A 24,901-nucleotide genomic window follows, 5' to 3' on the forward strand; every position below is an offset into this window, starting at 1 on the left:
ATCAGTCTTAGGGGGCAGCAGCTACCACTGCCCAGGCCCCCTCGGTGTAGTCTCTGAACCTCTCTGGATTTTATTGCTCCACGAGGCTGAGAAGTGTCTGTTTTTAGGGATAAGCCACAGATCTCCCGGCTGACTCTGCTCCTCTTCCTCCAAGGTGAGTCACCAAAGTCCTATTGCAGTGTCTCACATCCTGCCGGATCTCGAAGGAAGAGATTCATGTCATCCCTTGAAGGGTTTTTTTTTTTTAATTTGTAAAAAGTTAGGGAGTTCCCTCTGCCCTGGGAGTTTTCAAAGACTTTGGACCCAGAGCCCTGATAGTGGAAGACAAGTGTTTTATTCCTGGGGTAGCGAGACAAACACTTCCATCTCTGGTCCGGAGAAAGCTGCATCTCATAATGGTTAGAATTAGTGGGGGTTGTGTGTGTGTGTGTGTGTGTGTGTGTGTGTGTGCTCTCCCCCAAGGTTGCTATCTCTCTGTTTTCCTCTCTTTGCTCAGCCTCAGTTTCCTTGTTCTGTACAATGGGAACAGGGCTGTGCAAAGGGGATTGCTGTGCAATGGAAACTGGGGAAGGGCCGCAGCTCACTGGTAGAGCATCTGCCTTGCATGTGGAAGGTCCCCAATTCCACCCCCCATCACCTCCAGGTAGGGCAGGGAGAAAACTCTTGTCTAAAAACCCTGGAGAGTCCCTGCCAGTCAGTGTGGACAATACTGGGCTAGGTGGAACAGTGGTCTGACCCAGCTTCCTGTGACATTCATAAAAGTGGCCTCCCTCACAAGCACATTCAAAGTGTTCCATGGGGGGGGGGACACCAATGATAATAGATGTGCATGCACTCTCTTTGCATTTCTAAATGAGGATTCTTGAGGCTTCTCCAGAAGACCCTCTAACCCAGAAACTGCCCCTCTCCCCCACTCCTATCTGCCTTTAATGGTTTGCTGTACTTGATTACGTATGCCTAGGGGAATTCTTCACTTTCGGGCCCCAGGGTAAAATCTGGGGGAAAAACTTTGGAATATCAACAGCCCCCACTCCCATTGTGCAGTCAGCCTTGCTTCAAAGGATCACATCTCTCTCTCTCTCTCTCTCTCTCTCTCTCTCTCTCTCTCTCTCTCTCTCTGTGTGTGTGTGTGTACAGGATGCTAGGGGGAGTCCTGCTTTCACTACCTTCACTTTCTCTACTCAGAAGTTGCCTTTTTAATCACTTTCTATTCCTGCCTCTTGAGGCCAAAAGCCAGGAAAAGAAAAATGGAAAAATCCTGCTGCCTGGTTCTTATGCTCATTACTGATAAACTCTCTTCCCCCCCCCCATCGCCCCCATTCACATGCTGAGAAGGTTTGAAGCTCAGCTATTAGTGTTCCATTAGTGTGGGACCAGTAGCCGCATCAAGACATCTCTGCTCCAATCTTTCCTCTGGCGCGACCCCAACAGGTGACCTTAAATCACCGCCTCCCATTTTTTAAATTTTTAATTTTTTCTCAGGGTGGGAGGACAACAAATGTGGTCTCCCAGGCAGGACTGTTGTACGCTGCCTTGATCTCCGGACAAGAAAGGTAGGATACAAAAATGTGTAGTAATAATAATAATAATAATAATAATAATAATAATAATAATAATTTATTTATACTCTGCCCATCTGGCTGGGTTTCCCCAGCCACTCTGGACGGCTTCCAACAGAACACTAAAATACAATAATTCATCAAATATTAAAAGTTTCCCTAAACAGGGATGCCTTCAGACGTCTTCTAAACGTCTGGTAGTTGTTTTTCTCTTTGACATCTGGTGGGAGGGCGTTCCACAGGGCGGGTGCCACTACCGAGAAGGCCCTCTGCCTGGTTCCCTGTAACTTGGCTTCTTGCAGTGAGGGAACCGCCAGAAGGCCCTTGGCAATGGACCTCAGTGTCCAGGCAGAACGATGGGGGTGGAGATGCTCCTTCAGGTATACTGGACTGAGGATATTGTTTCTGATAGTGACGCTGATGGTGGTGATGACAGTTGTATTTTGCTTCTTTCGCGTTTGTCATTGTGTAAAGTGCTTTACACACAGTCTTTGAACACTTTCCTGGGAGGAGTAAGTGCCTTTGAAATACAAGGGCTTATGCCTTAGTAGAGATAAGCATGGCTTTAGACAGAAGAATCCAAAAGCATTTCTTCAGAAGAGGCTGCCTGAAGCTCTGGTTTTCTGCCCGTTCCCACTCTGTCAAGAGAAGAACCCAGGCATCCTAGTGCACCTCCCCTCCCGCTTTCAGTGATGGAGACACTAGCTGCCCCAGGTCTAAGCAATCCAACAGGCTGACCACTAGGCTACACTGCATCTGCAGCATAAAACTTCTGACGAACAAGCCAGGGATTCCAGCTTCTGTCCCACCAATGGACTCCACAGCTCTTTGTGAGATGGGAAAGGATCCAGGGGTCCACAGGTGCGTACTATTTATCCAGGTGCGTACTATTTAACACAGGAACAGGGAATTTATGGCAGAGATGATTGGATTTCAACTTCCATCACCTCAGCCAGCACAGCCAGTGATCTGGGATGATGGGATTTGTAGTTCAGCAATCTTCGGAGGGTCACAGGTTCCCCCAACCCTGATTTGAAAGATCCCACTTTTTGAACCCTGATGGTGTGTGTGTGTGTTTTCTTCCCCCACTAGCTGAATGGAACAAGAGACTTTCTCTATCTAGGTTTACGGCCTGGCTCTATTCCCAGTGGGGAAATGATGGGGATTTCCCTGCTAATTGCCCACGGGGGTATGAGTCACCCCCGTGAAGAATATGAAATGCCATCTGGATTTGACCGGTACGGTGAGCACGTGCCTGATGGAAAGAAAGATGGAGGGGGCGAATAGGGAGCAAATAAATTTTGCTTTCACCCACTCCTGAAGTTGTCTATGGCCTCCTACTTCTCTCCCCACCCCACCCCGAGACCCTCTTTTCCCAAGAACAAAATTCAGCCCTAGAACAGATTTTTCTTTTTATTATTTAACAAAAATAACAATCCTAAAAGTGCTTCCGAGCATGTGCAGAGTGCCCCGCCCCCATTCTCCATTGTAGTGAACTATTCAGATTAAGAAGAGCTGGACTACGAGGCCGAAAGGAGGGGTTTTCCAGCGAGGTTTGAATCTCTGAACCTCTCATCTCGGTCTCCCAAATTGTGTCCTTCCTAATCCAAAAGCGCTCTCTGTCGAAACAGGGTTTCTACCACGCACGTGAAAGCTTGGGCAAAGGGAATCCTTTTCGAGGAACGCCAAACAGGAAGAAATCAGGCCATTTAAGGGCATCTACGTCACCGCTCTCTGACTCACTCATTGGAATGAACCAAGTGCGGCTTTAGCTAGGGGAGGCTGCAGTGCACTGAACCTTTAGATTGCATTTTAAGAGGTCTTTCTTGCCCGCAGGGGGTGTCATCTCTACAGTTCATCGGGTTCCCTGTCGAAATGAGGTCTCAGGGGAGGAGTTTCCTACCCGAATACGCCGAGTGGCAGCTTGGCGATGTCTCAGCCCCCCCCCCTTAGAGAATAGCGTGGGCTGGGAGCTCCCATTCATAAAAATCAGACAAATGGAAAGCGCTCTTTTCAGCGTGTGGGACAGTTCGCTGGGCTGAGGCTGGGTAGAGATGTACAAAGGTTACGGAGCGGGAAGGGCACCTGCTCCCGGGAGTCATCGGCCCTCCACTTTGCGCCCAGGGACGCAGCAGGTAAGGCTTTTCTCCCTACTCTCTCCTAACTCTGGACACTCTTTAGTGTGCCATTGCCTGGCAAATGAGCCCTCCTCACGCGTCTTCCCGGGCAGAGGCTTGAAATTGTGGGTCACGCACACTATTTGAATGGCAATGTCAACCAGCGGGGGGGCGGGGGCGGGGGGGCTGCAGGGACCGCGGCTCCTATGTCAGCAGTCCCATGGGGAGGAGAGGGGTTTATAGTTTCAGGGTTTGATATAGTCCCCCCTCCCCCGTTTGAAATTTCTGAATAAGTGCTCGGGTTTCCCTGTGCCTGGGGAGTCCTAGTCTGCCTCTGATCTCAATCGCCTTCCCCCCTAATCGTGGGGGGGGAGGGGTTGCTTCTGTCAAATGGGTGGTGTAGGAGAAAGAAGGATTTGTGGTGTTGTATTGCCTGTCGAGGCGCTTAAAATGAAACGATGGCGTTGTGTGGGAATTTTGTGGCTCCTTTTTTATATGTGCCTCTAATGCCGGGTTTATTTCCATTCGATACTTTACTGTGTGTGTTTTCTAGGTTATTTAACATAGTTATCTACTAAAATTATAAACACGTTTTATTATATCGCAATATGATTTCCAGCTGTGGAAAAAATAATACTCTCAATGTGCTCAGAGGCACGGGCAAGGGAGGTCAAACTAAACAAGGAGCGGGAGCAAATCCGGGTTTAATAAGTCGCTTTGCTCGTTTTGGCTATTGGAGCAGTGCCGGTTTTTGGCCGCTAGGGGTGGTTCACGCCCGGCTTCCATAGTACTGTACATTAGTGGGCCTCGCATCTGGTTTTTCTCTCAAATGAGGGTTTAGCTATTCAGTGTCAGCTCAGAAGAGATTAGAGAGAGGTGGGTTCTTCGAGTGGCTTTGACAACTGGTTTTGCAAGAGGGAAGCTGCAGGGAAAGAGATAGCAGGAGTTTAGTTTTGAACCCCATTCACAGGGAGAGTATGTGTACAGCACCTGGCACACAGCAGAGGTTTAAACATGTAAGTTTTGGGTGCGTTTTCATCATTTCTTATAATTTATCCTATTAGATAAAAAATAAATATTTTAATTTGGGGGGGGGGTGAGGGGAACCAGAATAACAACATCCGGTTTTTATCCATAATTTTAACGTGTAATTTTAGAGTTTCTTTAAGATTAAGTGATATATAAATCTTGTTCGATACAAAAAATAAAATAGAACCCAAGATTCCTGCATACAGTGAAATGGGGAGGTAACTCTAAAGGGGACACGAAGGAGGATCTGGGAATCATTATGGGATGTTCACATGTTGCAGTGAATGAGCTATACAATCTGTGCACACAAATAGCTGTACTGTACACTCATTTGGTTACTCACATTGAGAGTACGGTCTGTGTACCTTGTGCACACAATAGGTAAGCTGTTACCAGTCAACAAAGTGTACCCTTTCTCACGCAAAACACTTGTACCTATATAGAGGTTGCTTGAGCCTAGGTCAGTGTAATGTGTGAACAAGCCTAATGTCTCATCTGTCCTTTATTCTGGTTGCAAATGGGGATTTGGGGTTGAGGGAAAGAGCTGAGCCTATAAGAAGATACAGACTGGGTGGATTTTAGTGGATTGCTGTTTCCACCAGGGTGTGTGTGTGGTGTTTGGTGACTAAATCCACGGAGATGTGGCTAGATTGAATAAAACAGAGTCTGAGACATCATGTGTTGGCACTGATAATTCTGGGGGCCTTTCATCCAGAAAACAAGATAAATTGATGACTCAAGCTAGCTACTGTTGGCGAGAAAGTAAATATGCCAGCATCTAAACCCCATGGGACTCTTCAGCAGGCAGAGGAAGGTCTGGTGGAAGGCAAAGTGTGAGGGATTGGTGGAAGAGAGTCTTGGATCTCAAGTATGGGCAACTTGCAGACCTCTAGAAGTTGTTCAGTTGCTATCTTCCCTGACCATTGGACATACTGGCTGGGGCTGATGGGACCCAGAGTCCAGCAACATCTTGAGGGCCACAGATTCCCCCCATCCCTTACATACACTTTTCCTCAATGGATTTGTATTACCCCCCCCACCCATCTGTTGGTGGCTTCCATCCTGCCTTGCGGCAAGGTGTTCCTTAAGCCAATCATCCTTTCAGAAATTGCCCAGGAATAACCTGAGTTCCTGCAACTCATCATGAGTAAGCAGGAAGGGAGATCATGGCTTCAACCAGGAACATGAAACTGCCACCCTGGGGATTGGGAGAGAATTTTCTGCCTTGTACAAGGATCCTAGGACAAAGAATGTTGGTATATTACCATTTTTAAAATACAGTTTAGATCAGAAACGCTCTACTGGAGAAAAAATAAATAAGAGATTTTAGTATTGAGAAATAATGGGGAAGAGTTGTAGCTTGGGGGGGGTCCCCGTTTCAATCCCTGGTGGGACATCCAGGAAAGGCTGGGAACGAAACCTCCCATCTAATGCAGTCAAAGTCACTGAAGTGCTGTTCCCCCTTTCATAGGATTGTAGAGTTGGGACCCCAAGGGTCATATAGTCCAACCCCAGCAATTCAGGAATCTTTTGCCCAAAGTGGGACTCGAACCCACGACCCTGAGATTAAGAGTCTCATGCTCTACCGACTGAGCCATCCCTTCACAACAAGAATATTATTTGGGGAACTGCCACAGCTCAGTGGGAGAGCTTCTCCTTGCAAGCAGAAGACCCCAGGTTCAATGTCTGGCATATCCAGGTGGGGCTGGGAATGCCCCTCCCCGGAAACCCCTGGAGAGCTGCTGCCAGTCAGTGCAGACAATACTGAGCTAGATGGACCATTGGGTCTGACCGGCTATAAGGCAGCTTCCTCTGTTCCTACATCAATATTCTAGCAGGGAGGGGGGAAATCCAGGCTCGTGTATTTAAATGGGGGGAGCGGTCCTTGCTCGGTGGCGACTTCTCTCTGCCCCCCCCCCCCGCAAAAAAATCCACACCTGGGTCGTTTCCCTGGGACAGGACGGGAGGGGCCGGGCTCTCCTTTTTTCTGCTGTGTCATCTTGTGCTGTGTCATAACAAGGTGAGTCATCAGAACAGTCGTCAGAGCGAGTCACCCGCTCGACAGACAGCGAGGGTGGGGCGCCCTTCCCCTCTCCCAGTCCTTCATCGGATCCCGTTTCAGATGCAGCTGGGAGTTTTGTTCTTCCCCAATCCGCCTTCCTCTCCTCTTGCGAAATGACCCTGGGAACCTGCTCGACGTAATAAAAAAAGAAATTTAAAAATCTGCCAGCTCTCGTCCTACCTTGCAAGGCTGGCGGATGGTGTAACGTGGGAGGAATGCAAGAACTGTTGGACTCCATCTCTTAGCATTCCCTAGCCAATCTGGACAATGGCCAGGGAGGCTGGGACTTGGGGGGGTCGAGAGCACCCAATTCCCCACCCCTGACCCCCTATGCCATGTGCTCTCTAAACCCAGCAGGGAGAGTTAAATTAAGTAGCACACGTCACAGCTTCTTCAAAGACCCACGTAATAGACGCTCGCTCATAAATCCTTACAACAGCCCTGCAAGGTAGGCTGCTGGTGTGAGCAGCTGGGATGAGAGACCTCGAATTTCCTAGGTCTTGGTGGTATTTGTTCCAGCACCTCCTTTTTTGGGGGGGGGTCCTTCTGTCTCTATCTTCTGTCTCTCCGTGACACTGTCTGTCTTTAAAATCTGCCAGGGTAATGTTCTCTTAAAAAAACAACAACAAAGGGGTGTCAGAGAGGGGAGTGTAAACTCTTTCCCCTTTGTGTCAGATGTGTGTTGTGGGGATGTTTTCCAGAGAAGAGTCACTGCTGTTTCATCTGTCTGGCAACTGAACCCTTCTGAAAAGTGGGTCAGACCCCAGGGTCTATCCAGTCCAACATGTTGCCAGCTGGAAGCCCTCTAGCCACAGCATGACTTGCCCTCCACATCTGGCACCCAGGCTGAGGTAGACTTCCTGTGGACATGGAGGTTTGCCTCAGAGATCACGATAGACCCTACCTTCTGTGAATCAGCAGAATGGCATTAGCATGTCTCGCGGCAGTGGATTGTATCCAAAGCGAATCCTACACAGAGTTGACCCATTGGAATTTATAAACATGAAAAAAACTTGGGTGCATTAATGCCAGGGGGAGCCTACTCTGCAGCAGTGACTGGGTAACCTCTGGATGTAGCAGGACTCCAACTCCCATCATCCCTCACTGCTGGCCATGCTGGCTGAGGCTGATGGGAGTTGGAGTCCAGCAGCATCCAGAGGCTGACAGCCACTCCCCTCCCCCATTCCTGGCCCTGCAGCATCCAGGTTTTTTCTGCCTGGGCCTCTACCAGTGTAATGTGCCATGGTCAGAGTGTTGTGCTAGGACCTGGGAGACCAGGGTTCGAATCCCGACACGGCTACAGGGTTGTTTTTAAGCATAAGGTGGAGAGGAGGAGAATAATTTGCTCCACCTTGAACTCCTTACAGGAAAGGTGGGATATAAATGTGTTTTTTTATATGTTGAACTCGTGCCCTGTGTTCTAACCACTGCACATCACTCCCCTTGAGGAGCAGGGTGTATTACCTAAGAGATCCAACTTACCCTGCAAGGGAGAGTGGTGGCCTTGTGGTGAAATTGCAGACTGTGTAGTTAGTGGTTAGCGTGTTAGACTAGGACACGGAAGATGCAGATGGCAGCAGCACCCACTCAGTCTTGAAGCTCACTGGTTGACTAAACAGAAAATGGAAAGAATCTGCTGTTCTCATCCTCTTACAATTAGAATTGTAGAGTTGGAAGGGATCCTGAGGATCATCTAGTCCAACCCCTGCAATGCAACTGTCCCATACGGGGATTGAACCTGCAACCTTGGCACCACATTCTAGCCAACTGAGCTATTGGTATCCTGATATAATTGGTCATTGGTGGAAGGGTGCAAATTTGCCAGTAATGTCCCCGCCCCCCGCTAGTTACCGGTAAGTGGTGTACAAATTTTACGAAATAAATAAAGCAAATTAAAAGTGTAATAAAAAGAAGTTTTCCGATCGTGACACCCCCCTCTAAAAAATTGGGGCGTAGGCTCTTTCAGGTTGCTCTAACCCATGGGTAGGCAAACTAAGGCCTGGGGCCGGATCCTGCCCAATTGCCTTCTAAATCCGGCCTGTGGATGGTCTGGGAATCAGCATATTTTTACATGAGTAGAATGTGTCCTTTTATTTAAAATTCATCTCTGAGTTATTTGTGGGGCATAGGATTTCGTTCTTTTTTTTCCTTCCAAAATATAGTCCGGCCCCCCACAAGGTCTGAGGGATAGTGGACTGGCCCCCTGCTGAAAAAGTTTGCTGACCCTTGCTGTAACCCTCCCCCCACCCCCGATTTTGGCCAAGAACCCAGGAGTCCTGCTTCCTAGCAGGCTACCTGGGCCTGTGCAACAGTCTTGTCTTGAGACAGGTGGCCCTGGGTTTCCCCCACCCTCACCTGGGCTGGAGGTAGGATGTGTCAGAGAAACAGCAGGCAATGAGTCCGTGTAGGTTTTGAGGCCGCTCCCAGCGAGTCGGCTGAGATGACGCCAGCTGCCCTACGCAGAAGGCCAGGGCGGGCCTCCCCAGAGGTGTACCAACATGCCTCAGGGAAAGGCAGGGGCTACTAGTGAATTAGGTCAAGGGGTGTGTGAAAAGGGCACTGGGTGCGTAATTCCGGGTGGGGGTGGGGGTGGAGAGGCAGCTGTCTCCTCTCTGCCCTGGGGCTTAATGGCTCCACCGTGCGGGGGGAATAGACTGGGAACTGAGCTCTGCTGTAGTCCTTCCTTTGACTATCGGAGGTGACAAGTGTTCCTGAGCATGTGCAGAGGGCCACCGTGCAGCCTCACACAGCTGGGATATGAGGGGAAAGGCAGAAGATTGTTGTCCCAAGGCAGTTTGGTGGAAAATAATTTTTAAAAAGCAGCGTGTTCCTGCAAGATTGAGAGATGGTCACTGGCTTGGATGACTTGTCAAAGAGGGCTAGACAAATATCATGGGGAATAAAGGTTAATAATGGCCGCTAGCTGCTATGGCTGTGCTCTCTCTGCCTCTGAGTAACCCTTGTTGGGCATTGCAAGCCGGGGAAGTTGCATTGCGCTCTGGTTCCTGCTAGGTCACCTCTCCCAGGCATCTATTTGACCACTGAGAGAACAGGATGCTGGACTCGCTGGGCAGTTGGCCGGATCCAGCAAGTCTCTTTTCATAGTCTCTCTTCCTTAAGTATCTTGGGCAGGCAGGGGTTCTGCCTGCCAGGAACTTATCCTGCACGAGGTTCATGGAAAAGAATCTCCCGTTATTGTGCAACTCTTCCTGGACCTAGAATCATAGAATCGTCAAGGGGAAGAAGAAGAAGAAGAAGAGTTTGGATTTGATATCCCGCTTTATCACTACCCGGAGGAGTCTCAAAGCGGCTAACATTCTCCTTTCCCTTCTTCCCCCACAACAAACACTCTGTGAGGTGAGTGGGGCTGAGAGACTTCAGAGAAGTGTGAGTAGCCCAAGGTCACCCAGCAGCTGCATGTGGAGGAGTGGAGACACGAACCTGGTTCCCCAGATTACGAGTCTACCGCTCTTAACCACTACACCACATTGGAGGGGACCACGAGTGTCTGCTAGTCCAACCTCTTGCCATGCAGGAATCTTCTGCCCACGACCCTGAGGTTAAGAGTCCCGTGCTCTACCGATCGAGCTATCCTATGCACATAGCTTGTGCAGGAGAAGGTTACCGGTGGATTGGGCCCTGCGGGTCAAGTCTGCTGCTCTCAAGGCTGTCCCGAAATCTACAGCCTGTGTGGGATGATGGGAGAAGGGCTTCCAGATTTAAGAGGCCATTTGATGGCTGGGAGGTAGCCTACTGGCAGCCTTAAATTAATTTTCTATGAGGGTATCTGTATAGAGGGCTATCGCTGGCTCCCAGTGGCTGTGCTCTCTGCCTCTGCTGTTGGAAGGTAGCAAGCAAGTTGCTGGGAATCATAACTGGGGCTGATCCAGTCGCCAGGTTTACCTTATGTTCTTATGCGATTTGATTTTTTTTATTTAATATTTTAAATTTGATTGTACTGTTATATTGCTGTTGTTGTTCTTTGCCCCGCTGGGCTCCTTTGGTGGGGTGGAAATTGAAGGAAGGAAAACATTCACATTTTCATTGCTAAGATGAAGAGAGGCTTGTTCTCCTTTCAGAAGAAGCCCTTGGGTCTATGTCCACCGGTGGCGTGCAGGTCAGCGGACTACGGGGACAAGGCTAGTCCCCTAAATGTTCCCTTGGCGCTTCCTTCCCGAAGCCCAGGAGAGCCAGTGTGGTGTAGTGGTTAAGAGTGGTAGACTCGTAATCTGGGGAACCGGGTTCGCGTCTCCGCTCCTCCACATGCAGCTGTTGGGTGACTTTGGGCTAGTCACACTTCTTTGAAGTCTCTCAGCCCCACTCACCTCACAGAGTGTTTGTTGTGGGGGAGGAAGAGAAAGGAGAATGTTAGTTGCTTTGAGACTCCTTCAGGTAGTGAAAAGCGGGATATCAAATCCAAACTTCTTCTTCTTCTTCTTCTTCTTCTTCTTCTTCTTCTTCTTCTTCTTCTTCTTCTTCTTCTTCTTCTACCTGGTTTAGGGAAAGAGCTGCAATGCGCACACATGGGGCATTGTTGTGATGTTGTGACATTGTGACGTCACCAGGGCCAGATTTAGGTTTGATGAGGCCCTAAGCTACTGAAGGTTATGGGGCCCTTTATATGTCCAAAAAAAGTTGCTGTTTTTTGTGTTGAATATATGCAGTATGGTAATTTATGGACCTAATAGGTATCTGAAGCCATTTGCACATGTTGCTGTGCAACCAGTCCATGCAGAATGTAGGCACCCTATATATAGAAATGAGCAAACCAGTGATATTTTAGGGAGCAGGCTAGCAAGCGGGGCCCATTATTTACATCATAGGAGCCTACACAACACAAAACACTGTTGCTGTATGTAGGTTTTATTTTATTTATTTTTTATCTTATATTTTGGAAATGTACATCGTTTTTTTCCATTTTTTGGGGGGGGGCCCTAAGAGAGTGGGGCCCTAAGCTATAGCTTGTTTAGCTTATACAGTGGTGCCCCGCTAGACGAATGCCTCGCTAGACGAAAAACTCACTAGACGAACGCATTCGTCTAGCGGAAGGCAGCCCCGCAAGACGAAAAAGTCTATGGTGCTGCTAGACGAAAAACCCGCTAGACGGAAATTTTCGCAGGACGAATTATTTTCATCTAGCGGGGCACCACTGTACATAAATTTGGCACTGGACGTCACTGTCGTGACGTCACCCCTCCAATTGCCCTCACAAGCTGGTTCCCTCTGGCCCTAACTGTTCCCCTACGAAAAATTTCACCACACGCCACTGATGTCCATGCTACCCTGAACATGCCCAATCTTGTCTGATCTCGGAAGCTAATCAGGGTAAGGTCGGGTTAGTACTTGGATGGGAGAAATGTAGAGTTGGAGGATCATCTATGCAGAGATATTTTGCCCAATGTGGGGCTTGAACCCGTGACCCTTAGATTAAGAGTCTCGTGCTCTACTGACTGAGCTATGGGCCCAGTTGCACCCGCATGCCTCTGTGCTTTGTTTTGAAACTCAGCCAGTACCAGAAACTGTGGAGGTGAATTCAATGCAAAAGTGGGCAAGAGCAACCTGCCTTTAAAAAGGGGATATATATATAAAATTACCGGTAATTTGTGTAGTAAAATGGAGAAGAGGTGGCAAAATACTTCTCTCCTCTACCAGCAGCTTCACTGTCATTGGCCAGAACACCGGAAGGGAGGAGTAAATTCGTATTCTGGATGAGTATTTGAATAGAGCAACCTTCACCAATGTAGTGTTTTGGACTACAACTCCCATCAGGCGTGCAACATGACTGCCAGCCGCGGCTGATGGGAGATGTAGTCCATAACATCTGGAGGGAACCTTATTGGTGAAGTCTAGGGTAACATGTCCAGCAACCTTCCCCTGACCTGGTGCCCTCCATATTTTTTGGACTACAACTCCCAGCAGCCCCTTCCAGCAGCCGTGCAGCATGGCAGCTGTGTCTCTATGTATATAGCAACAGTTTAACTTTGCTAAGCTTGTGATTTGCTGAGCCCCGCTCCTCCAGCAGAGTTAAAAGGGGCCAAGGGGTGGACTTCCTTTTGAGGCAGGCATGCGAAACCTCGGAACATACAAAGCGCTTGAAAGAGTGCCTTTAGGCATGTCCAGACTGCAATCTCTAAAATGGCCAAACAGTTGCGGTCCAAATCATCTGGAAGGCACCAAGGACTCAAGCTATGCAGCTGCAAATATAACGTTTAAGTGCGTTTTACAAATGTGACACTAGATGGCGCTGGTGAGCTAATGGCAAATTCAATGTTTTTTTAAACGTTTTTTTAAAAAAGCATTTTCACAGCGGTTTTTAAAATGTGTCTAGATTCCACCCAGGCTGCGAAAGGAGGCTGTACGGAGTGCCTTTTCCTCCTCATAAAGTTTGTGCGCTCGTTGGCGGCTTCTGAGCTCCGGCAGATCTCTCCGCCGAGATGCCCAAGCTCTGTTCGTGACCCTCTTTGTCTTCTTCCTCCCCAGCAGAAGTACCCGTCTGATCCCGGGGCCGGCAGCAGCAGTGCCGCCAGCGGCTTTGTCCCCAACCTCAACACCATCACCACCAGCCACGACCTACAGTGGATGGTCCAGCCCACCATCATGGGCGCTTCTCCAGGGATCCCCCCTTACCCGCGACCCTACCGTTGCCCCCACTATGCTCCTGGCATTCGGCCGGGTGTGATCCGCACTGCCGGGCCAATCCTGACACCGCGGAGGCGTCATTCGGAGCATGTGAGTATTTGGGGGGGGGAAGGGCAGGGAGGGAATGTGGGGGACATATAGGTCCTCAACATGGCATTTTATTTTGTTCACATACACAATGCCATAAACTCATATGGAATTGGTTCTAGCAGCTCTGGCTCCTTGCCATTGTTTCTCAAAAAGTGGGCTTCTCTTGGAGGAGCAGGCTGGCGTTTTAGTTCAAACCAAATTCCTTTTTTCTTTCCTTCTTTTTTCTTTCTTTCATTTTCTTTCACACGCTCCAAGAAGCTGTCTCTGCTCTTTGAGTGCTTAATATGCTCAATTCGCACATTAATTCTCTTGGCCAGAATCTGCTGGGTTTTTTTTTTTTAAATAAACTTCAACTGAGAAAAGAAACACACAGCTGAGCAATTTGTGGCCATTAATGTTAAAAATCCGGCAATGAAAATTTCCCCGCTTCCCTTGATGCCCTAAGCGCATGCTTATTTTGCATAATGGTTAATCCAACCCTGACAAGAGAGCCTTTGGGCATGTCCAGAGTGCAGGCCTGCTGAGTTTATGAACATGCTGAGGATATACGAAGCTATGTATGTATGCACGAAGACTTTGAAATGTGCAGGGCTGGTTTTCTTCCCAGAGTGCTTTGTGCATCGCGCTTTGCAATGGTACATCGCTTTGTGTTATCATATTGCTTAACATGGGAATTTCTATCCCTGCTGCCTCCCCATGAAGGTGGGTGTAGGCTCATATCGTGTCCTGTGCTCCCCTCCCCTTAGTTAGTCCACCCATATGACACCAAACCTTGCTGCACCCAGGCCGTTCCAACCTCACCTTTATATACAGGTGAAACTCGAAAAATTAGAATATCGTGGAAAAGTCCATTTATGTAAGCAATTGTTTTCATTAGCTACTAGAGTTTAATATATGAGATAGACTCATGACATGCAAAGTGAGATATGTCAAGCCTTTGCTTGTTATAATTGTGATGATTATGGCATACAGCTGATGAAAACCTCAAAGTTGAAATTGTTAATTTGGGGTTCTCATCAGCTGTACGCCATAATCATCACAATTATAACAAATAAAGGACTGACATATCTCGCTTTGCATGTCATGTGTCTATCTCATATATTAGTTTCACCTTTTAAGTTGAATTATTGAAAGAAATGAACCTTTCCACGATTTTTCGAGTTTCACCTGTATGTATAAAGGCAAACCCTAGAGTTGGAAGGGACCTCATGGATCATCTAGTCCAACCCCCTGCAATGGAACATGCACCCATATTATCAGCAACACACTCTAACCAAATTTTTAGTTTTGCCCAAAGTTGACCTTTTTTTTTGCAAAATCTAAAAAAATAATAATGATGTTTTTGAGCTATTTTTAAGGAAATCTGGCAAAATCTAGACTTCCGACATTAGTTGCCATACGTCTGAATTTTCCCAGACATTTCAGCGATTTCCGCCAGGACACTGTTTCCGATGGCCGAATCCGGGCTATGTCTGGGAAATTCCAGACATATGGCAACCCTTTTGTGGGTGGCACAGCCCTGCAGCATCCGTGGGCCCAAACTAATAGGAGTAGACCTAAGAAAACTCTTTCTGTGGCCGTGAAGGGGCAGCAAGTGCTTGAGTAGCACATTCTTGGTCCAAAATGGAATAAAATGTTTCCCAAAGAGCATGCTTTAGAGCAGCCCTAGTGTGTGGGGTGGGGATGATGTCATGTGCACAGTACCATCGAAATGCACCTGCGTCCAGCACTGAATGAACATTGTCACGAAGTCTGTAGGTGCCTCAAGAGGGCCTCTGGGCATGCACAGAGTGCAGGCCCTGCTAAACCTTGGCACATGCAAGGAAAGTGCAAGAGGGCGCCTCCAGCAGAGTCCAGTCTTCAAAACGGCTGAGCCACCAGTGTAAAATAAACATGGCCTGCTTTTTTGATCTGCCTGGTGGGACTTCTTGATCTTTCATAGCCATGCAACAGGCATAGGTTTGACAGCTACCTCTTTTTGATGGCCTTGAGAGGCGGCAGCAGGAGGGGAGCCTGTTTGGTTTTTCTGCCCAGCTGCAAAAGGGCACAGAAGCCGTACTGGAAGAAAAGGACACATATTTGCAGAATGTTGTTGTTGTTGTTGTTGTTTAGTTGTGTCCGACTCTTCGTGACCCCATGGACCAGAGCACGCCAGGCACTCCTGTCTTCCACTGCCTCCTGCAGTTTGATCAGACTCATGTTGGTAGCTTCAAGAACACTGTCCAACCATCTCGTCCTCTGTCGTCCCCTTCTCCTTGTGCCCTCCATCTTTCCCAACATCAGGGTCTTTTCTAGGGAGTCTTCTCTTCTCATGAGGTGGCCAAAGTACTGGAGCCTCAGCTTCAGGATCTGTCCTTCCAGTGACCACTCAGAGCTGATTTCTTTAAGGATGGATAAGTTTGATCTTCTTGCAATCCATGGGACTCTCAAGAGTCTCCTCCAGTACCATAATTCAAAAGCATCAATTCTTCAGCGATCAGCCTTCTTTATGGTCCAGCTCTCACTTCCGTACATTACTACTGGGAAAACCATAGCTTTAACTATACGGACCTTTGTTGGCAAGTATATGTCTCTGATTTTTAAGATGCTGTCTAGGTTTGTCATTGCTTTCCTCCCAAGAAGCAGGCGTCTTCTAATTTCGTGACTGCTGTCACCGTCTGCAGTGATCAAGGAGCCCAAGAAAGTAAAATCTCTCACTGCCTCCATTTCTTCCCCTTCTATTTGCCAGGAGGTGATGGGACCAGTGGCCATGATCTTAGTGTTTTTGATGTTGAGCTTCAGACCATATTTTGCGCTCTCCTCTTTCACCCTCATTAAAAGGTTCTTTAATTCCTCCTCACTTTCTGCCATCCAGGTTGTGTCATCAGCATATCTGAGGTTGTTGATATTTCAGAATAGGAACCTGGATTCGCTAGAGATTAAGACCAAGATGCTGTTAGTGGACCATCTCAGCTGTGTTTCCGCAGGCACTTGCGCCCTCTGCTGTCCATGAAGCGCATAGATGGTACTCCAGTTTGGAGACAGCTGTCTCTAGTCATAGACTCATGGAATTATAGAGCTAGAAGGGATTTTGAGGACCATCTACTCCAGGGTCTCCCAAACTTGGCTCTCCAGCTGTTTTTGGACTACAATTCCCATCATCTCTGACCACTGATCCCGCTAGCTAGGGGTGATGGGAGTTGTAGTCCAAAAACAGCTGTTGGCCCAAGTTTGAGACACCCTGTTCTAGTCCAACCCAATATGCAGCTGTCTCATCCGGGGATCAAACTTGCAACCTTGGCACTATCTGCACCACGCTCTAACCAACAGAGCTATGATGAGTCAAGATGGACCAATGGTCTGACTTGGTATAAGGCAGCTTCCTGTTTAAATCAACTCAGTTCAGGACCATGTGGACTAGCAACTTTATTTCAAGGGGGGGAAGGTCGTAGCTCAGTGGTAGAGCACCTGCTTTCCATGGAAAAGGATCTGGGTTCATCTTAAGATTTAGTGTCAGGAAATAACGTCCTGGACACAGCAGAGTTAACCGCAGGTTTTCTTTGGAAGCTTCTGGCTGTAGAGCATTAACTGGACAGCACAACGCAGGAGCTCACCAACTCACTTGGATAACTATATACAGTATTTATTGAAGCAACTAGTATCCATAAGTTACTATGTACAGACTTTACAAATAAAAGAAACAAACATAAAACCTCTCCTGTCTCTCTCTCTCTCAACCTGCAGCACACCACTAACAACCAACAACCAGCTCTCACACAGAGCTCATTCTTTAGGAACTCATTGACCAATCACAGGTCATTGCTAAGGGTCTGGAGAGAGAGCAGATCTTGGCTTACAGCCAACTGGTAATTGCTACAGAGGTGATAAGCTGACTTTCTGCACGTAGGCACTTTGAAATCTCTAACAGTTCAGTCCCTACCATCTCCCAGGTAGGGCTTGGAGAGACCCCTGTCTGAAACTCTGGAGATAAAACTGAGCTAGGTGGACTGAGCGGGGTTTGTGATTTGGTATGAAGCAGCTTCTGATGTGCCCGTCTTCTGCAGCTGACACCCGAAGAGGAGGAGCGACGGCGGCTGCGGAGGGAGAGGAACAAGCTGGCAGCAGCCAAGTGCCGGAATCGGCGGAAGGAATTAACAGACACCTTGCAAGCTGTAAGTGACTCTCCCATGCTCTTCCTGGTGCTTCTGGGAGGAGGGGAAGGTCGACTCTTTTATTTAGAGTGTCTGCACCCCAATCTTCAGCCAAAAAAAAAAAAAAGGCTCCTAGAGCAGCTTGCACAGAATCAAAACCAAGACAATCACTACCAACAGGCATACAATTTTTAAAAAAGCATAATCTTATTTACTGATTTTTCGCAAAGAAAACAAAAATCTTTACAAATTTTACCATAAGCCGTAAGGTTACTTTATCCATTGACTTCCCGCCCTCCATGATTTCCATATTTACCCTTAAATGCTGCTTATTTTGCCTATCCTGTTCAATACATTCCACTGGACCTATTTGTCTTAATAATACACGCTGTTGCTCATATTTCCAGTCCTGCTCGCGTTTTCAGCTACCTATAGTAGCTCTTTAAATACTCAGTGGAAAGTTTCCAGCCTCCCCCGAGAAATGCAATATATACAAAAGCAGACAGACAGCCCTCTTAGTGAAGTGGTAGAAGCCATATGTGGCCCCCCGGGCCTTCATACCTGGCCCTTGATCCTCTCCACAGGCCCCACCCCTCCTTGGCCTTTCTTGGCACTCTCCTTGCCTGGAACATCATCTTTGAGGTCTGACCATGCCTCTTTTGCTTCTGGCCCCACCCACCATCGGCTTGTGCCCCCCGCCCCGCCAGATTGCCTAGAAAGGAATGTGAAGAGGGTCTTCTTGAAAAAGTTAACAAATCTGCATTTTTTTCCCTCCCCAGGAGACGGACCAGCTGGAGGCCGAGCAATCAGGGCTGAAGAAGGAGATTGCGGAGCTGCAGAAGCAGAAGGAGCGGCTGGAGCTGGTCCTGGAGGCTCACCGCCCGGCCTGCAAAATCCCTGAGGAGTCCTCGGGAGAAGAGGAAGAGGGCCAAAGCCGGCCGGTGCCCCTCGCCCAGCTTCCGGTCAAGCGGGAGTCCCCGCTGGGCCGCAGCGCCCCTCGCCGAGCGGCTCCAGTGCCCCCCAGCATCACTTTGCCCCCCAGCGGCCCGCTGGAGCCGGAGGCTCTGCACACCCCGACCCTGATGCCCACGCCGTCCCTCACCCCCTTCACCCCAAGCCTGGTCTTCACCTACCCCACACCGGGGGACCCCGATGGCCCCTCTGGCTCTGGCTTCCCGCACGAGCCCTGCTCCTCTGCCCACCGGCGCAGCAGCAGCAGCGGCGACCACTCCTCCGATTCGCTCAACTCCCCCACCTTGCTGGCACTCTGAGGACCAGGACGGACCCTCTGGCTCGGTGGCGGGACAGTCCGGAGAGCGTCGCCTCCATACCGCTGCGGTTTCTAGGCAGCTTCTGCCCAGGGTTGGGATTATTTTATTTTATATTTTTTGCTGCTGCCAATGCTTCTCCTGGTCATCGGTATACATACCTCATTCAGGGTCCTTGCCTCCTCTGCTGGCCGGAGACCTCGCAGGCCTCTCGTTTTGCCACCTGCGCCCAAGTACTTGGAGTCAAGTTTCCGGTCCTCAAGAGGGACCAGACCATCTTTCCCCCCGCCCTACCGGAACTCAAGTGATTCCTTGTTTCTCCTCGCTGGTGGCCAAGGCAGGACGGCCATCTCTTCGTGCGGTGTGCTCTAGTTTGGGATTTCCTTCTTCGGTCAGGGGGGTGGAACTTGATGGCCTCAAAGGTCACACTCCAATTGTTTTATGACTTTTCACAACACTTTAAAACAACAACAACCCCCCTTGCCCTCGATATCCTAGTGGTTTTAGAATAAACAAGCCTTTTACTGTGCACCTTTCCACTTCCTTTTCGCAAACTATTGTAGAATCTGCTTTCTTCAAAGCCAAGCATAGAAACGTTGATGTTAATCTTCCATGAACCACCAAAGACTGATCTCTGTGCCCAAAATTATTTCCCACCTCCTGGATGAGGTGGGATACCCTTATGTCGCCCAGGGGTGTAGTCGGTTGAAGACAGATTTTTTTTTAATCATAAACTCACACGTCCCACAGCTTCGCCTTGTCTTAACGTCTCGTTTATTTAATTTGGGTGTTGTCTTGCTCTTCTAACAGGGTGCATCCTTTGTCAACAAAGCCTGTGGCAAAATGAAGGCGGCAACTTCATTGGTTCGGAACAATTATCCTGCTAAAGATGAACAGGAGGAGTGTTTGTTGTGCTGTGGGAAGGGCAGGAGGAGAGGGGTCCTCTGCCAATTGATCAGGCAGCCGATCGAAGTCTCCTTTTGTTGAAGGGATTTTTCTGAGGAAAAATACGGGGAGCCATATGGGCTCTGTGGATGCCAGAGAATCTGGATCTGTTTATCCATGGCTTTGTAGAATTGAAAAGCTTGGGCTTCCTAGAGGACAAACACCAAAGTTGCTAGTCCTCATGAGTCGCAGGTTAAAAATAGAGAGCGGAGTCAAAATTCCTCAGACGTTTTAAAAATAACATCTGGGACTTTCTTTTTCTTGCCTCCCTGGAAAAGGTCACTTTGAAGATTTCTCCCAAAATATTGTCTGCCATCCCGCCCGCCCCCCATTTCTCTCCCACAATGCCCTGGGACAATGCTAGTTCTGGAGCATTATGGGAGATGTAAAATGGTAACCCGGGACCCACAGTTGGCAGACAAGATAGAAGTTCTGGTACTGTCGTGTGACTGGTGAACCCCAGATCCTGAGAAACAGGATCTCCCCTCTACCTGGAGAAATTCAGTGAAATTGTGCCCCTAATGTCTTTGCCTACACGGGGTGGGGAAGCATGGCAGGGCCAATGTTTTGGCAAAGGCTAGAAAGTAGCATCAGCAGCGGAGTGTCTTCCCTCAGCTTCTGTTGCCTATGCTCTGGTAACCTAGGTTAGATTACTGCAATGCGGTACACATGGAGCCTTCCCTTGAAGGTTGTTCGGGAACTGCAGCTAGTGCAGAATTCAGCAGCTGGATTGCTGACCCCGGGGGCAAGATGGTGTGAGCATGTATCACAAATCCTGGCATGACTTCACTGGGAACCAATAAATTCCATTGTGCTGGTTTTGACCCCAGTGCCTCAAGGACCACTTCCTGCATGAACCAACTCGCACACTCCACATCGTGGAGAATGGCAACATGGGAACGGGCCTTTTCAGTGGTGGCTTCCTACATGTGGGATGCTCTCCCTCAGAGGAAGCACGCCTGGCACCCTAGTTGTCTGTCCTCAGGAGCCCAGTAAAAGTACCCAGCCAGGCGTTTGGTTCTTAACTGGAAGAGTAACTAGTTATGTCTGCGGCCTCTTTTGGTGCTAATTGTTTTCAATGTGGTGGGATTTGTTCATATATAATATATACCGTATATACCCGAGTATAAGCCTACCCGAATATAAACCGAGGCACCTAATTTTCCTACAAAAACCTGGGAAAGCTTATTGGCTCGAGTATAAGCCGGTTCACCTTTGCCGCTGTGGAGGAGGAGGAGGAACGAGCAGCCCAAAAGCAGCCCTTTGGGCTGCTCCTTCCTCTTCCTCCTTTGCCAAGTTTGCATTTATGCAAGCAGTTCAGGAATGGAACAAGCTGCCTGGGGAGAGTAAAGAACCGCCGTTCTTGTATGCTTCTTAAGGAATGGTTGACTGGGGAGAGCGGGTGGCGGCACGAGCGGAGAGAAAGGGCTTCTTTCTTGCTGCCCCCACCGCCCGCCTCACTCGAGTATAAGCCGAGGGCAGCTTTTTTCAGCACAAAAAAATGTGCTGAAAAACTAGGCTTATACTCAAGTATATACAGTATATGTGATTGTCTTGGATGAGCACTTCAGGCATTGTCTTATTGCTATTTTTTATATTTGGTTTTCATGGTTTCTTCCTGTTTTTATTATGCAAGTCACTTTGAGATGCTTCGGCGTAAAAAGTGACCAATTTTATGTTATATATATATATGTGTGTGTGTGTGTGTGTGTGTGTGTGTGTGTGTGTGTGTGTGTATGTAAAGGGACCCCTGATCATTAGGTCCAGTTGTGTCTGACTCTGGGGTTGCGGCGCTCATCTCGTGTTACTGGCCGGCGTACAGCTTCCGGGTCATGTGGCAAGCATGACAAATGCCATTTACCTTCCCGCTGGAGCGGTACCTATTTATCTACTTGCACCATGATGTGCTTTCGATCTGCTAGGTGGGCAGGAACTGGGACCGAGCAACAGGAGCTCACCCCGTGGCAGGGATTCAAACCGCCAACCTTCTGATCAGCAAGCCCTAGGCTCTGTGGTTTAACCCACAGTGCCACCCTCCAGTCATAGACTTGTGGAATTATAGAGCTTTTAAATTAAAACCGAAACCTTCTGCGCGTTCCACGGCATGGGGCCACAGCAGATTCCTCCTCTCCAGCAGGGCAAGAACATCTGAGGTTAAAACACACAGACTCACAACCCAGCCCTTTTTGAGCCTGGGGAGATCCAGCTGCAGAGCAACAAGCATGTCCGGTGATTGTTGAGGTTGACTCCTCGTTATCAGAGAGCCAGGATCCGGCCATCTGCTTCCTGGCTGGAGACCCTTTGTCTCCACTTTGGCTGGCCAGGAAGCAGAGGGGTGGGGGACAGGGGTGGACAGTGGCTCCTCCTCGCTTGCCTTCTCTTTTCAGCCTTGCGGGTTGGTTCTTGACCAGGGGTCCCCAAACTAAGGCCCGGGGGCCGGATGCGGCCCAATCGCCTTCTAAATCCGGCCCGGGAATCAGCGTGTTTTTACATGAGTAGAATGTGTTCTTTTATTTAAAATGCATCTCTGGGTTATTTGTGGGGCATAGGAATTCGTTCTTTTTTTTCCTTCCAAAATATAGTCCGGCCCCCCACAAGGTCTGAGGGACAGTGGACCGGCCCCCTGCTGAAAAAGTTTGCTGACCCCTGTTCTTGACAATGGCAAAATGACCCACATGTTGACCAGCGCTTGTGCCACAGCAAGGTCCAAAGGGTGCCTTGTTCCCACGAGTGACGGCAAAAGTAGGAAACACAGCAGCAGTGGTAAGGGATCTGGGGGCAGATTCGGGGGCCACTCTCAGCAGAATGGGCACGGGGTCCCCAAGCACAACAGAGCAGGAGCGACTGTCACCAACACGGGACTTTCTGTAACGCAGTGGTCTCAAAGCACTCTAAATACACATCCTAATATACAGAATCATAGAGTTGCTGAGCAGAAGGGACCCTGAGGATCATCTATTCCAACCCCCTGCAAGGAATATGCAGCTGTCCCATACAGGGATCGGACCTGCAACCTTGGCATTATCAGCACCATGCTCTAAGCAATATACCGTACTTCTCCGTGTATAAGACTAGGATTTTTTCTTCAAAAGTTACGCTAAAAAATGGGGGTCAACTTATACACGGATAGTGTATCTCCCCAATTTTCTTGATTTGGAGCCCCCTTCCCAAAAAAGGGGGTGTGTTATACACGGAAAAATATTGTAGTTTAAAGCCATACCTGCAATACAATGGCAACTCAGTAAAGAAAGACCGAAGAGGCTGGAATGGGAAGCAACCAAAGTGCGGGCACCAAATAGAGGAGGGAGAAAGGTTGTTTTCTGCTGCTCCAGAGAAGTGGACACGGGGCAATGGATTCAAACTACAAGAAAAGAAGATTCCACCTAAACATTAGGAAGAACTTCCTGACAGTGAGCTGTTGGACAGTGGAATTTGCTGCCAAGGAGTGTGGTGGAGTCTCCTTCTTTGGAGGTCTTTAAGCGGAGGCTTGGCAGCCATCTGTCAGGAATGCTTTGATGGTGTTTCCTGCTTGGCAGGGGGTTGGATTGGATGGCCCTTGTGGTCTCTTCCAACTCTATGATTCTAAATGCTTAGGGCAGGAATAGACAACATGGATGCTGCTGGACCTCCAACTCCTTCCAGGGATGATGGGAGTTGGAGCTCAACTAATGTCTGGAGGGTGTCAAATGGGCTTCCCCTGGCAAAATGGGTGAAATCCCCCAAGTGCAAAAGCCACTGGTGCCTATAGGGTGCCTATAGAGCGGCTGCAAAGAATCTTTGGCCTTCCAGATGTTGCTGAACAACAGCTCCCAGCCAGCGTGGCCAAGGGCCAGTGATTGCGGGGGGGGGGCTGCTGCAGTTTGGCAGTATCTGGAAGACCACAGGTCCCCCACACCTGTTCTAGGAGTTTGCTTGTTCAGGGAGAACCACAAGACCACCAACTCCAAACATACTGTGTCATGTGCAGAGTTGCAGACGTCAGCTTAGCACACCCACTTCTCCAACGGCCTGTGTGTTTAAGGAGCTCAAGTTGGCCTGCATGGTTCTTTGCCTCTTCATTTTGACAAAAGCTGTTGAGCTTCTTTATGCAAAATCTCAAAAAAACCCACCATTTTTAAAAAAAGGAAATTACCAAAATCTACTCTTCTGACATGGGTTTCCACCCAGGGGCACTGTTTCCAGTGACTGGCAGCCCTACCTCATTAAATCACCCACAACAACCCTGCGAGTTAAGACAGGGACTGGCCCAAGGAGAGCCAGTGTGGTGTAGTGGTTAAGAGCAGTAGACTCGTAATCTGGTGAACCGGGTTCGTGTCTCCGCTCCTCCACATGCAGCTGCTGGGTGACCTTGGGCTAGTCACACTTCTTTGAAGTCTCTCAGCCCCACTCACCTCACAGAGTGTTTGTTGTGGGGGAGGAAGGGAAAGGAGAATGTTAGCCGCTTTGAGACTCCTTCGGGTAGTGATAAAGCGGGATATCAAATCCAAACTCTTCTTCTTCTTCTTTGCAGCCAAGTGGGGACTTGAACCCTGGTCTCCCCAGTTATCTAACCACTACACTGCTTTAGGGAACCTACTGCATACTGCGGCTGAATGGAGACTGCAATTCAGCCCTCCTAAGCTCTAGCCACTATACCACACTGCCATGGGGGAAGGGATCTTTTTAAGCCTTTGGGAGCGGCCTCAAAAGACTCCCCAGCCAGCAACCTGCCAGGAATGCATTCCATCCGTCTCCACTGGCCTCCAAAGAACATTTCTCTCTTATCCGGTTTTCCATCCACCCCGCCCCCCCCCCAAGCCCACCATGGCTGGCCTCCTCCTGACCCCAGTGCACCAGGATTAAGTTTAGTACTGGAGGAAGGAAGAAGCACAGCGCCCATTTCTCTCTTACACACACACACACACACACACACACACACACACACACACCCCACCCTCCCTGGACAAGCAGCTGAAAGTGGGCAGGACGGACGGACTCTGCCACTAACTCCACGCACAAAATATGGGAGCTTCCAGACAGTTGGCATTTCCGTGTGAGATGCAGTCATGATCTGGCAAATTCA

At 48.9% G+C, this 24,901-nt stretch overlaps 1 protein-coding gene and 1 non-coding gene across 3 annotated transcripts; one reads left to right on the forward strand and one right to left on the reverse strand.

Annotated features, from left to right (window-relative positions):
• Positions 1-3,377: 3,377 nt before the first annotated feature.
• Positions 3,378-18,996, forward strand: FOSL1 (FOS like 1, AP-1 transcription factor subunit). 2 transcript variants are annotated; one of them, XM_033136285.1, is made up of 4 exons: positions 3,378-3,694; positions 13,251-13,496; positions 17,540-17,647; positions 18,406-18,996. In XM_033136285.1, the coding sequence occupies exons 1-4, from the start codon at positions 3,614-3,616 to the stop codon at positions 18,895-18,897; spliced, it is 927 nt and encodes a 308-aa protein (XP_032992176.1). In that variant the 5' UTR covers positions 3,378-3,613; the 3' UTR covers positions 18,898-18,996. The 2 variants fall into 2 exon arrangements, with proteins under 2 accessions (XP_032992176.1, XP_032992175.1); XM_033136284.1 differs by having other exon boundaries at positions 3,379-3,694; positions 13,248-13,496.
• Positions 6,237-6,309, reverse strand: TRNAK-CUU. Its single transcript has one exon. It is a non-coding gene; the product is annotated as a tRNA-Lys (tRNA).
• Positions 18,997-24,901: the final 5,905 nt, after the last annotated feature.

This window comes from Lacerta agilis, chromosome 17 (assembly GCF_009819535.1).
Source record: "Lacerta agilis isolate rLacAgi1 chromosome 17, rLacAgi1.pri, whole genome shotgun sequence".
In the NCBI taxonomy this organism is placed as follows: Eukaryota; Metazoa; Chordata; class Lepidosauria; order Squamata; family Lacertidae; genus Lacerta; species Lacerta agilis.

What these genes read in the sequence shown, in the direction of transcription:
- FOSL1 (XM_033136284.1), top strand. Translation starts at nt 3,614, where the DNA reads ATGTACAAAGGTTACGGAGCGGGAAGGGCACCTGCTCCCGGGAGTCAT. An exon ending in TGCGCCCAGGGACGCAGCAG is followed by an intron (nt 3,695 to 13,247) that starts GTAAGGCTTTTC and finishes CTTCCTCCCCAG; the next exon opens with CAGAAGTACCCGTCTGATCC. An exon ending in GGAGGCGTCATTCGGAGCAT is followed by an intron (nt 13,497 to 17,539) that starts GTGAGTATTTGG and finishes CGTCTTCTGCAG; the next exon opens with CTGACACCCGAAGAGGAGGA.